Source organism: Sipha flava, unplaced genomic scaffold (genome assembly GCF_003268045.1).
Source record: "Sipha flava isolate LNK unplaced genomic scaffold, YSA_version1 124_pilon_pilon, whole genome shotgun sequence".
Taxonomy (NCBI): Eukaryota; Metazoa; Arthropoda; class Insecta; order Hemiptera; family Aphididae; genus Sipha; species Sipha flava.
The window spans coordinates 1,845,961-1,859,839 of NW_020271750.1; the positions used below are offsets into that span (position 1 = coordinate 1,845,961).

The window sequence follows — 13,879 nt, forward strand, 5'->3', positions numbered from 1 at the left end:
CACAATTGATATTGTGGTGTTATGTTAGTATTACGTGTTAGTGTGATAGCTGTGATAGCTCAATTTTACTCTACAGTGTACATTTTTAGTCATTTTTTAGAGCATGATAACAGTTGTGTTTTTATTTGGTTAGCTATAAAAAAATAAAATAATATCAAAAGTAATATTATTAAATTTAATTTGCTTTCATAAATAAAAAAGTTTGATTTTCAATACTAAATTGAAATCTTAATAAAGACAATAATTATAAAATAGTACATAATATGTATCATAGGAGTATGCAGTTATAGCGTTTTTAATCTTGTGTCGTGAGAAAAATCATAACACTGTCAATTAAAACCCATTTTATAACTTGATAATATTATATTTTTATTTTATTTTATTTTTTTATTATGTATTCATCATAATTACATGTATGTACACAACATTTATTGGATTTTAGCCCGTTTAAATTACAATTATAGTTACAATAATATCCATCAATAGTAATCCGTTCTGAAACGTGTCCTGCATTAACTGTATTAAAAATTGGAAATCAAACGCACCGTTTACGCGTATTCGTCAGAGTGATTTTATTTTATTTCAACAGAACAACAGACGAACAAAATTTTAACGATTCATTAAAATTAATTATACCTACAAGCCACACGAATGATTTATTATTATTTATTAACGTTTATAATTATTCAATATAATTATAATTATTCAAGCGGCTAGAACCTATCTCAGATACCTATGTACCAAGTGTCCCATGAGGATTTACTGTTGTCTTAACGAATCCTCTTACATTTATATTGATAATATTTGGACTATCGATTTCGATTCCTTTAAAAAATTCCCAATTATTAGACATACGTTTGAAATATAATCGGAGAAATAGATGGTATGTTCAAATCAGATCATAGGAAGTATTCCTACGATCGGTAAATCTTCACGGGAAAGCCTAGAGTAAACGTTAAAAAATATATAAAATAAATAATAACAAATCGTTAAGAACCGACAGATAACTTTAACGTCAACGTTCGCACACCCCAGGGCCCATCCACCATTCGTTGATGTTTCCGTAGTGCTTGGGCGAATGTCGCTCGTCGTGGAGCATCGCGCACAGTCGACAGTAATACTTGGTGTCGGTGACTATCGTTCCCGTGGCCTTCCATTCGAAGTACTCGTTGTACAGACCGTCGTTATCGTGGAGAACCTTCAAGTATTCGGCCAACAGCTTCGGCGATTTGAAGTCGTCCACGTGTATGAACGAACGCTTCGGCGCCACCAACTCGTAATCGCTGCGACTCGGTCCCATGACGATCGGCACCACGTTGTGTCTGTTCGAACAACAATATATTTTTCCATTACGTCGATGCGCGTTTTAAACATACTATTGACACAAAGGGAAACAAGGAGCTCGGTGAGAGTTCCCTAAAACGGCCCTTCTCCAGTCGGATATCCTTAACGAATTTAAAAATAGACCTAGGAATTTTTTTCGTGCATTCACCTAAGCGCGTTCTCGAAAAACTTCTCGGTAATGTAGTGCCGGCAGCGCGCGTTCTCGAACGCCAAGTAGAATTTGTAATCGTCTTCCAGCATCCGGAAGCATTGGTCCTGCGCGGACCGGGGACATTTCAGCGGACCACAGTCGCCGTACACGTCGATCGGCACGTGCTTGGCGAGCTCATCCGCGTAGGCCGTGCGGTTGCTGTGCGCGGCGCAGTTGGAGACGAACCACGCGACCAGCTTGGTCTTGTTCGCCGCATGATTCGTTTGGGCCATCCGCGGTCTGAGCTCCGTTCGCGCGTCCTGCCAAAAGTACCCGTAAGGCTGCGGCAAGTCGCTGTCCCTGCGGTACGTGGAGGTCCAGTTGAACGCGTCCGCGTCGCTCAACACGTCCGTGCCGAAAGGAGATTCGGAGTGCGATAGGATCCATATCTATAGAAAAAAAAAAATAAAGGAATCAAATGTTACGATATCATAATGCCCTCCCTCCGACCACCAACCACGGCCTCGAAACGCCTTTTATAGCGTGATCCTAGTTAAGCCAATATGGAGATGCTCTATCGCAGGTCGAATACTAATGTTATAACGATGAAGGATTGATCATTAACGAGTTAAACTGTTTTCCGTGATACGCAGCCACTATTAATCAATTAATTCTAATCTTGTTATATTATTTGTTATCCTAGTTTAATTGTCGGAGATTAAAATAGAATAGTGTACTAGTTTTTAATAAAAATAATAGGAATTATAATTATCGTAGAAGTGTTGAATGCACTATTCCGGTACTTCAAGAAGGATCGAAATAATGCACATAAATACAGCTTTATATAATATTAATATTTTCAATTGATATAAAAGAGAAGTAACTTTTAACTTTAAACTGAACTCACATTTTTCTAGATTAAATTCGCTCAACGAATAGAAAACAATTGAAATATTTGCCCAATCTTTATAATAATAACCACAACCAGGGACGGCACCAGAGCCTTGGTTAGGGGGGAGCCAAGTTATAATTTTACAAAATCTTATAACAAAAAGAAAACAACAATTTTTACAACACAAATTCAAGTCGTCTATTTTTAAAATTATCAAAAATATCAATAATGTGATCTATTTGAACTAGAATATCCACTTTATGATATACATTAATTAGACATAATACTGATAGTCTATCTTCAGTCATCCTTGAACGAAGCCAGGTTTTTAGTCTCCGAAGTGTGGAGAAACTCCTTTCAACTGTCATACCTCTATGGCTCTATCTATATACTTGCGCGTGTCGTAATTATATATATATAATATATATAGTCCATATTATAATATGCATTTTTTGTTAACAATATAATTTTTTTTATAAATACGGTACGGGCTTGGAGGAGGCCGCGGCCCCTAGGGTCCCCTCACCAGAGCTACCCCTGATCACAACTCAAAGATATCTAGAATACATTTATAATATGATGTTGGAAAATCGTGGTATGTCTTAGAAACTAAGTACATGAAAAGTATGTAAAATAAAATAATAACAATACATTGACTTGCGCTATTATCGTCCGCTTTGTATACTGTGTTGCGCTCTTTATCGTCATACTAATCAGTTACGTAACATGTTCACGTTTCGATGTGTTAGCAAAAACCTCTTTACGTACTTTTACATCATTACCTATTGTATTTCTCCTACATAAGACATATGAACAGTGTCGATAAACGGTGGCTTATTAATTGTGATGTTAGAACCATGAAATCCTGAACTTCGGATACCGTACGCGAATGGCGAACACGATAAAAAATATTGATTTGATAAAAATATTAATTTGTCAAATAAAAAATAGGAATAGTTGAACAGCATTACTTTCGGTAAAAATGAGATAATATTCTGATTTAGCACTCGTGTTTAAGAACGGTTACCATCTGATTGTATTCGAGTATGAAACAAATGATAAATAAAATAAACAAATAGCTGTAATCGATAGATAAGTTATTTTTGAAAAATTATATTCTTCATCTTGTAGTTTGAATTTAATATTTTTACGTTTTCTGTATTTCTGTTATTGGGTAAATATATTTTATACAACTTCTTGTTCATGAGGACGGTTTTTAGGTTTATCGTTTGTTTGCGCGGGGTAAAAAAGTGTGATTAAAAAAAAAAATAATAATAATAAATAAAATATATTGAGTTCTGTGACGAGTAGACATTACATCATGTTTAATCAGTTCTCAACCGAACCCAAGCACGTAGCTAAGGGAGGGCCAGGGTGTGCCTGGCCCATCCTAATATGTGTCCGGCCTTAGGCTGGACCACCTAGTGTTCAGAGGGGCCCATTATTAAATATTGGCTTTTAATTTTTACTAAATTTTTAATATTACCTAAATATGACGCAAATTAAACCAAATACATCGGGTTTTAATTATAATCTAAGTAATGTAACTTGTAACTAAATTTAAGCCATCGATTAGGAAATAATTGTTATTTATAGCAAAATACCGGTACTATACTACAATGTCACATTGTTCTTATCTTATCTAGTCAGTGACTACTGTATACTTGTATGTCTATTTTTAAAATACTTTGAGCGAGGGTACTATCATTATTAGGGCCCGGAATTATATGCACTAAAAACGTACGAAATATGCATGCATTTATGCGATGTTTATCATTAGGGCGCGGATTTTTATGTAATAAAAAAGTCAAAATATGTAAATATTTATGATCTTATTTTCGCTAAAATATGTATTAAAAAACGTAAAATATTTAACAAAAAAACTGGTATTTTCCATTCATTTTTAATTATTAATTATTCATTTAATCTTTTTCATTGTTGTCTTCTTCGGAATATTTGAGTAAGACGTACGTTTAAAAATTTTCAAATTTTAATGTACGGCGGTTAGATTTCATAGTGAACTCGTAGCGGTTGAAGCTGTATTCAATGTCAACCGAGGTTAATAGGGCATATTTCATACCAAATATATCGGATGGTGTTACTTCAATATAATTTGACATATTTTTATTTATATTAATAAGATTATATCTAATAATTTAAATTTTTTTGTAAACCAACGTATTATCCAGTACGAAGTTTAATTAATTTTTATTATAACTCCGGATTCTCCTTGAACTTAATTTCATTGAATTTCTGCATTTTCCACTATCGCAAGACTTTCAACTATTGTTAGATTTAATGTTTCTAATATTTTATTATTTTAACCAAGAAAAAAAATCGTTTGGAAATATATGCTAAATTATTTTGCAAGTTATTAATTTACATAATATCAGAAGTAATAGCAATTACAATATCTGAATCAAGATTTGAAATATTTTCTTTCATTTAATTCCAATATAATAATTGTAAATTAAATAAATACTGTATTGAAATGGTATGAAAATGTGAAATATTTACAAAATATGTAAATATTAATAAAATATTTAAAAATATGTATTTATATCAAAATGTCTGAAAATATGTAAAATAAAAAAGGTCTTATATTATTCAGGGTTTTATGAAACGTGCTTATTTTTGATTAGAATTGAGAAATTCACATTCAATAAATATATGTAATTACTAGGGCGTGGATTTATATGTAATTACATATATTTATTGAAATGATAACTTATCATTTAAATATGCACTCAAAATATACAAAAATATGCAAACAAAAATGTATGTTTATTATTTATTAAATTTATTTAATTTTAAAATGCATACAATCCATTAAATAATAAATATTTAACAAAAAATATACTTTAAAATATATTAACTGTATTTTATATATTTTATTAAGCTGTATGAAAATGTATGTTGTATTGAAATTAAATTGTATTTTGAACACTCACTCATCTAAACAAAAAGTCACAAACGAAAATCAATTTAAACAAATTAAGCGAATTTTTATAATATTTTTAAGTTACGTGGAGAGTTACTATCGTAATGGTACTTTTAGCAATCTTTATATCTTATTATAACACAAAAATCAAATTATATAACTGCACGATTCACGGAATTTACGATGTACATGCGCTAAGTAATAAATAATAATATTAATAACTTCGTAATATATTTTTATACATGCATTATATTTCAAGAAAATGCTAAAGTATGCATAATAATTTGAAATGTTCCAAATATGCAAAAATATGTCAAATTTAATTTCGCATACCAACATATTAGATTAAGATTCAAATTACTGTCTTACCTAGCTACTTTTTTGTTTAACATATAAAAATATGCTAATGCATACAATTCTGGGTCCTAGTCATTATATTGATTCATATAAAAATATAGAATTACATTAAGCGCGATTCACACTGGTACGACACGACACGACAAAAATCTGTCCATTACACATATGACCGACATCGGCAAGACGGCAACGACAGTAGTACTGTACGACACGTAATATTATATAAATACTGTATCTATGTACTACGTCTATAATAATTATAATATCATTGTATAATATTATATAATCTTTATATATATATAAATCAAGCGTTCGACGACGAGTTTATACGCAATTCACTCTGAAATTTCTCAACAAATTATTATATAGGTACTCAATTATTAATAAAAAATATAAATATAAATAAATATAAATTATAATGTACGCGTAATAAAATAATAATTATATAATAATTATGAGTACATAAAAATATGTATATTTCAACTAAATTGATTTCGACAGGCACCGACAGACCGACAAAACATTCTTTGCTCGAATGTCTTGTCGTGTCGTGTCGTGTCATGTCTTACCAGTGTGAATCGCGTTTTATGGTCGCTGGTTAGCACTTTCACATTCAGCGCACGCCGCACTTATGCTAACGTCGTTAATATTTGTACAATTTATAGTATTTATACATTTTTTCTTATATATTTAATATTTCAATTAATTTTAAAATGGCACCTCTCAGCGAATGCGCTAAAAAAAAACTAAAACTACAAAGATATGAGCAAAATGATAAAACATGGTATTTTTAGGTTATATACTTATTTATTTGTAGAAACGATACGCTGATAACTACCTTTTTATAATATAAAAAGTCGGGAAGGAGGGGGCCCACCTAGTGAATATTTTCTGACTACGTGCCTAGCCGAATCTGAGTGGAATTGAAATTAATTAACTTAGCTTTCACTTACAGTCCGAATTGACTGCAACGGAACTAAACCGTAAATACGATTCCACCATTTCAGTAGTATACGTGTATACACGCGTTTGATACAATATTCTGTAAATTGTTGACACGTATTATTTACTCGCCGTTTCGTCGACACGAACGATTTATTGTTCTTTACTTTCAATTTATTCTTAACAAAACAACATCGGAATCGTAACATTTATTAACGGTGGTTTACTTGATGTGGTGGCCTTTTGAACTCCGGACGCGTGTAAGCGTGTTTAAAAAGCACTGCATCGACTTCTGGACCGTAAGACGTATTTACGGTCAACGAACACCGGCTGACCGGACATCCAGCGAACTCTTCTTGTTCGAGTTTGGGCCTATTCAAATCGCTGTTAAGATGGTTGTATATTAAAATCCGTTTGATTGGCGCCTTCTCATGTCGGTAGCCGAATGGTATGTAGAACATTTGCTCTCTGATCCTGTCGCCATCGGGCAAGTCTTCTGGCCACACCGATCTAGGTATCACGTGTTTGTTATCTATTTCAACATTTCGGTTAAGACATCAATCGTTGTAGCAGCAGAACCGAAAGTGGGAATGGGAGCAATTAAAATCAGACTTCAAAAATCATGAAAACAAAAACATATACTATAAAACTTACGTGTCTTTGAAGAATATGCTTCGACGAGCAGTACGATCGCGATGATCAAAAATATAATTATGTTCATGATTACGATTAAATAATATTTCCTCTCCATTTCGATTATCTCTTTCGAACGGTCATCAATGATCTGGACAACAGCTATAGATCGGTGTGTCGAACTGCACTGTTTGGTACGCTCGTAATGCGCTATACGATTTGAATGGTCGATCAAATCATATGAAAATAATAAAAATAAAAAAAGAGAGAGAGAAACGTAAATGTTCCGAAATTGATAAGACCGTTTATGATGCGAGTTTTTATGAAATATAAAAACTGTTAAAATATTAACACGAACAGACACCAGAGTTAAATTCCCTAAAAAAACTGATTGCATACCACGCGCATACAACGCATAGCGGTTAGCATACTATATTATACGGTTATACGGTATTATACCTATAGGTAGTTCCGTATGTTGAGAGTAGCTTCTTATCTTATTTAGGCCACTATAGGCATTACAGATAAAATATGACTAAATAGCATTTATTTAATAGTAATTGAAATGACTTTCAAATTAAATAAATATGATTTAACATCTCTTATACTGGTGATTGATAATATATTACGATGGCGTTATCAATAAAAATATTAACATTAACGGACATTTTTCGACTTGTATTAGAACGACGGGCAACTATAATATGTATAGCTCGATTCGAATTGCATTGGATTCGGTACAAATCTACGAAATACAATCTTTGTATTCAATGTACTCTTAATTAATACGGAAATCTTAAAATACAAACGTATTTATTATTATTTTAAGCAGTTTAAATGGGAAACTGATCTTTGTAACACTTCTTGCCACCCCTCCCCGTAAAGGTTTACAACTATTTTTTTTATTCTGGAACCATCTTATCTATTGATAGGGGTTATTAACCGATTGTGTTGCATTATTAACAGGGTTTCAGGTTTCAACAAGGTAACAACAAATAACGGTTTAAACAGCAGTTACATCGTTATTATTATTAGTATTGTTCATAACCACTCAACAAATAAATATTTCAACCGAATAGACCCTCTACTACATATACTGTGTCACACCACTTCTTCGGTGTAGTTATTCCGGACACAGCTACGTTTCCGTGTCAACGTATGCACACCCCAGAACCATTCCACCATTTTTTGATGTCTTCGTAGTACTTGGGTGAACGTTTTTCGTCATGGAGCATGGCGCACAGCCGACAGTACTATCTAGTTTCGCTGATCACCGTGCCCGTGCCCTTCCACCGGAAGTACTCGTTGTACAGCTCGTCGTCCTCGTCGAGCTTATCCAGGTACTCGGCCAGTAGCTTCGGCGAATCGAAGTCGTCCACGTGTATGAACGAGTTCTTCGGCGCCACCAACTCGTAATCGCTGCGACTCGGTCCCATAACGATCGGCAACATGTCATGACTATAAGTGAACGAAACAGAAAACACGGTTACTCAACAAATGATGAACACGTTGATCAGCATATGTTATTATAGAAAAAAAAAGCAATATGTAATTAGCTGAAATATTTTTTTATAAGAATCTAAGCTTTGAATAACTGCAGCAAAATATTTATTTTCCCACGAGTAAGAAATTCGTAGGGAAAGTATTTTATTAAAATGTTTATTTTCAGAAGCTTCAGAGATCTTTAGTCGATTTGTTGTTTACTACCGTTATTCATAGAGGCATCATTATGTACCTTTAGGTAAATAATATTATTTATTATATTATAACCTAAAATAAAATAAATTATGATAATTTTTTTTTTTTTTTTGTAGGATTAGAAGCATCAACGAGTACCGGAAACATTGAACATGTACAAATGGATTTGATAAAACAAAACTTTGCACAACTAAATATGAAAAAATTAGATGATATTGAAAAGTTGTTAAAGGTAAATAACAAAATATACCATCTCAGAGGTGTAATCAATTTTTTCGGTGGAGAAAGAAGTGGTCTTCGTTCAAGTACTGGACATTACACAGCTAGCACACTAAGAGAAAATGGTTAATGGGAAACATACGATGACACGAAGCTCAAAGTCGAACCGTCAAAAACATCAGTTAAAACAGATGTAGAATTTTTAGTTTATACTTTATAATAATTTAAGTACAAAATTATTTATAAAATAAATGTATTTTCAAATCGTTGGTACCATTTTGGAGGCCATAAGTCTACTTGTACAAAAAGTGGGGTGCTGATGTAACATTACATTAGCACCACCGCGGAAATTTGGTTTTTTGGGGCATTTGGGGAGGTGTACAAATGTTTATATCAGGATTACAAATGTGTACAAGCGAAATAACAATCATTGGTACCATTTTGGAAGCCATAAGTCTACTGTACAAAAAGTGGGGTGTTGATGTAACGTTACATTAGCACCACCGAGAAAATTTGGTTTTTTGGGGCATTTGGGGGGGATGTACAAATGTTTATATCAGGATTACAAATGTGTACAAATGAAATAACAATTGTTGGTATATTTTTTTTTTAAATTTTGAATATGGTGGTGCTAATTTAACGGACCTAACTTTTTGGCAACTAGTTTTTGAGAGTCAATCTAAGGAAAATTTAATAGCTGCATATCTGGTGTTAACCTCTTGATTTATAGACTATATAAACTATAATGTAATTAAATATTGTAATTCATGAGATATTACCATCTCATTCAATAATATTAACTACCGGGTTAATGGAATATACAGATCACCAAGTTACATTGTTGATTTATTTTTAGATTCCCTTGAATCTTTCCTTAATATAAATAACAATAGTGAGTTACATTATATACGTGGAGATATTGACATTAATATTTTGTCGAATAATTCTATTATAACTAATTATCTCAACATAATGAGTAAATATATTTTTTCTCTGGTATAAATGGTATAACTAGAAGCCAGAATGGTTCTAATAGTAATATTGATCACATATTTTTAAAAAATATAGGCATTAATTTTATTTCTAGTTATATTATACGTATTGATATTACTGATCACTAGGGAACGGATTTATATGTAAATACATATTTTTATTAAAACGAGATATTTAAAATTTGATAAGAAATGTTCATGATTTAAATCATTCCTATTAATATGATGCTACTTTTATTTTACATATTTTTACATATTTTGGTATAATTACATATTTTTACATATTTCACTAATTTGTAAATATTTTTAAACATATTTTATTATTTCATCATTCATACGTCTTCTTCGTACAAAAATACAAGAAATTATTTCAAATTTTTTTCCAGAATTTCTATCTATTAGAAAAGCTCAAAATATTATGCAAAATGAAACATTGAAAACTAATTTAATTTTCATCTCAGTGAATTTTAGTTTTATTGCACATACATTTACAAAATTAGAAACAAAAATATGTCCTTGAATGAAAGTATGCAAATTGTCGAATCAAGGATTGCAAAATGAAAACTCGTAAACGGACCAATAGGAGAAGTAGTAAAAAAGAAAATTCCTATTTTTACCGAAAAAAATTTCAGGCCATATTTATTTTAAATCAATCAATGACATAATGAGTGGCAGACACCCTTCTAAAAATTTGGAATTATCGCCTTTTAATATTATGCCTTTCAAATATGCTTTAATCAACCGACGTAGGTTGATGTGGAACGATCATTTAACCGTTTTAAAAATATTTTCAGATCTAATAGGCGACATTTAATATTTGATAATTTAAAATATATTGTAATAATTCAATGCAACAAATCATTTTGATAATTTGATAATTATAATTTTTTTTTTTTTTAATTCAATTTTTTTCCTACATATTTGGATGGTTTTAGTACATATTTTATAAATTATACTTACATACATATGTACATATTTATGTATTTTTATTATATATAAATCCGTTCCCTACTGATCACTATGGGGTACTTCTATTTTAACTTATATCGATTCTTTGATAAATAATTATAACTAAATGTAACTCTTTAAATCCCACTACAATTAAAAAAATAAATTATAGCAAACTAAATTCTCCTTCGTGCGACTCAATTTTATGCTATTTTTTCTCCATTCAATACACTCAGACCACTAAGATTTTCTTTATCTCAGTCTTTCCAACGTTCACTTGGCCTTCCCCTGAGTCAACTTTTATTAGATTTTCACTTCGTCATGTTCCGTATTATTCGGCCTTCGGCCTTTCATACATGTCCGGCCCACTTTAATCTCTGGATTTTGAGTGTGGCCACTACATTGGTCTCATTGAGTAGAGTCATAAATTCCTATATATATATATATATATATATATATATATATATATATATATATAAACATAAATACAGGTTTTACAAAAAAAAAAAATAAGAATAAAACATTATCTTTACATAACAAATAGAGAATATTGAGAAGATTTAGATTATATTATAAATGTATAACACAATCTTAATAATAAAAGTAGTTTTTACAACGATAAAATAAAACAGAAAAGAAAGTTAGCACTAACTTCACTAAGTTAGTTAACCCGAGCCAACGGGGGGAACAGATGCCCTTACAAAATTTCATAGGATCCACAACGGGTAAATTTAATTGTAACTATTGAATGCTGTTAAGATTGATTAGGAGTTTGGGTGGGTGGTGGGTATCTTGCATACATTTTTATTCCTCGCCGAAAATTAGTTCAACCGCTGGCATGAATATTGATTGTAAGTGATTACAAATGTAAAAACATAAAAAATCACCACAAAGTGGTGATTGAAATATTAAAACGAGTTAGCATGATTAGAGTTGGCGGTATTTTTGGTATACCGGTGAGTCACCGGTATTTCGACCTACCAGTATTTATAAGTATTGGCATCTTACACTAACCGGTATACCGATCTTTCGGTATTTACCGTTTCATCGGTATTTACTGAATATTCAATATATACTATAGATATATTTCTAATGCATGATATATACACCGAACGTACGGTATTTACAGTGGATTGGTAATTATTATCGAAAGACAAAAATAATAAATATGACAATTTAATACACTAATTACACAGCAAGCCGCAAGGGCATATGGCGTATAATAAAAATACATTTAGAGTATAGTCGATAGCGCAAAATGAATCAAACGTTTATTAAACGGCATTATATTTTATACTTTTATAGTATTTATTATGAACTATTCATGTAGACCGGCTAAGGAATGAAAAAACTACTATAAAGAATGAGAGTAGGGCACCAAACTCTACCAGCTCATTTTAAATTACATTATCTGATTATCATAAGATAAATCACTGAAAACACAATTGGACACATAATGGGGGCTTTTATTCTTAGGAGCATAAATAATATTAAAATTATATATTCGATTAATTTGTCGCTTAAAAACGGTATTAGAGTTATTTATTGTTTAAATCGCATTTACCGAGTGGGCAGTATATACAGAGCGAGCAGAATATTCCGAGTAAGCAGTATATGCTGAGTGAGCGGTAATTACTGTGCGAACGATAAATATCGAGCGAATGATAATTACCGAGTGACCGGTAATTACCGAACGAGCGGTATTTATCGTCTACACGGTATTTATTGATATATGCCGACATACCGGTATACCGATAAAAACCGGTAGGTAAACACATACCGAATATCGTTGGGCAAATTTCACATACCGCCAACTCTAAGCATGATTATTGCTGTATATTTTATAAACTTATCTTATCAGTTAGTTAACACTAAGAATATTATGCGGTTTTAACCACTATAAGTTAGGGGTATTTTGTTATACAGTGACCGATAAAGTGTGCGGTTTTTGTCTATCGACCTTTTTCGGATGCAACCGGTTCCATCGGTGTTTTATAAAAAAAATATTTGAATTAATTCATTCATGAAAACTATTTACCTATATACTAAAATAATACTGTCTAAAGTTATTATATTACTGTATATTATGGTCCACGCTGTGCATTATCAATTATTCCAAAAGTATAAATAACCACACAATCACTTCTGCGATTTCCGATAGTCGTTAGTGATAGGTTTTGAATAATAATTTTAGCAATAATTTTAAAGTCTTTTTATATATAATATTATACATAAAATAAAAAATAAAAATTTTTTTTATTTAGATATGTCACATAAAAATAGGGGGAGGGGAGGTGACAAAATTTGATTTTGTCTAGTGTATTATTTTTGCTTGGACTGACCCTGCAACTAATTAAGTCATCCAAAACGAATGTTCACACTGGATTCGGAATCACTTTACTCCCTTGTTGCGGCACGTATTAATCGTGATAACAATTAATTTTTCTACCCGTCAAATTCTGAAGCACATTAGTTAGGATCCCAACGTTCCTACGATGTACATTTGTCACATATTATGTACGTTACGATATGTTAACCGATGAAATCACTCTTTTAAATATTTAATTCAACCTATTTACGCAACATTATAACGAGACCGCTGATGCTAGGTAAAATATATTTCAGTGTAGGTAATAAATTAATTTTGGTAATTTTTTTTTACAATCACACGTTTTGAACATAAAGTTTACGAGTAAATTAAAATTATGCAACTACAAACACTAAATATATTATTTAAAATACTCTTATTTTTTAGAAACATAATTGAGCACGTATGTGACAAT

At 31.5% G+C, this 13,879-nt stretch overlaps 1 protein-coding gene and 1 pseudogene across 1 annotated transcript; one reads left to right on the forward strand and one right to left on the reverse strand.

Annotated features, from left to right (window-relative positions):
• Window positions 1-412: 412 nt before the first annotated feature.
• On the reverse strand, window positions 413-7,797 carry LOC112694199 (glycoprotein 3-alpha-L-fucosyltransferase A-like). The gene is made up of 4 exons (XM_025569598.1): window positions 7,261-7,797; window positions 6,834-7,138; window positions 1,493-1,923; window positions 413-1,322 (listed from the first exon to the last, which is right to left on the reverse strand). The coding sequence occupies exons 1-4, from the start codon at window positions 7,634-7,636 to the stop codon at window positions 1,016-1,018; spliced, it is 1,419 nt and encodes a 472-aa protein (XP_025425383.1). The 5' UTR covers window positions 7,637-7,797; the 3' UTR covers window positions 413-1,015.
• A 675-nt stretch (window positions 7,798-8,472) lies between these two features.
• Window positions 8,473-9,992, forward strand: LOC112694179 (annotated as a pseudogene).
• Window positions 9,993-13,879: the final 3,887 nt, after the last annotated feature.

Excerpts from the sequence above, each read along its gene's own strand:
- LOC112694199 (XM_025569598.1), bottom strand. The coding sequence starts at position 7,636 with ATGCAATCAGTTTTTTTAGGGAATTTAACTCTGGTGTCTGTTCGTGTT. Across the intron at positions 1,924-6,833 it reads TCAAAAGGCCACCACATCAA|ATATGGATCCTATCGCACTC; the intron begins GTAAACCACCGT and ends TTTTTTCTATAG. Across the intron at positions 1,323-1,492 it reads TTTTTCGAGAACGCGCTTAG|ACACAACGTGGTGCCGATCG; the intron begins GTGAATGCACGA and ends TTGTTCGAACAG.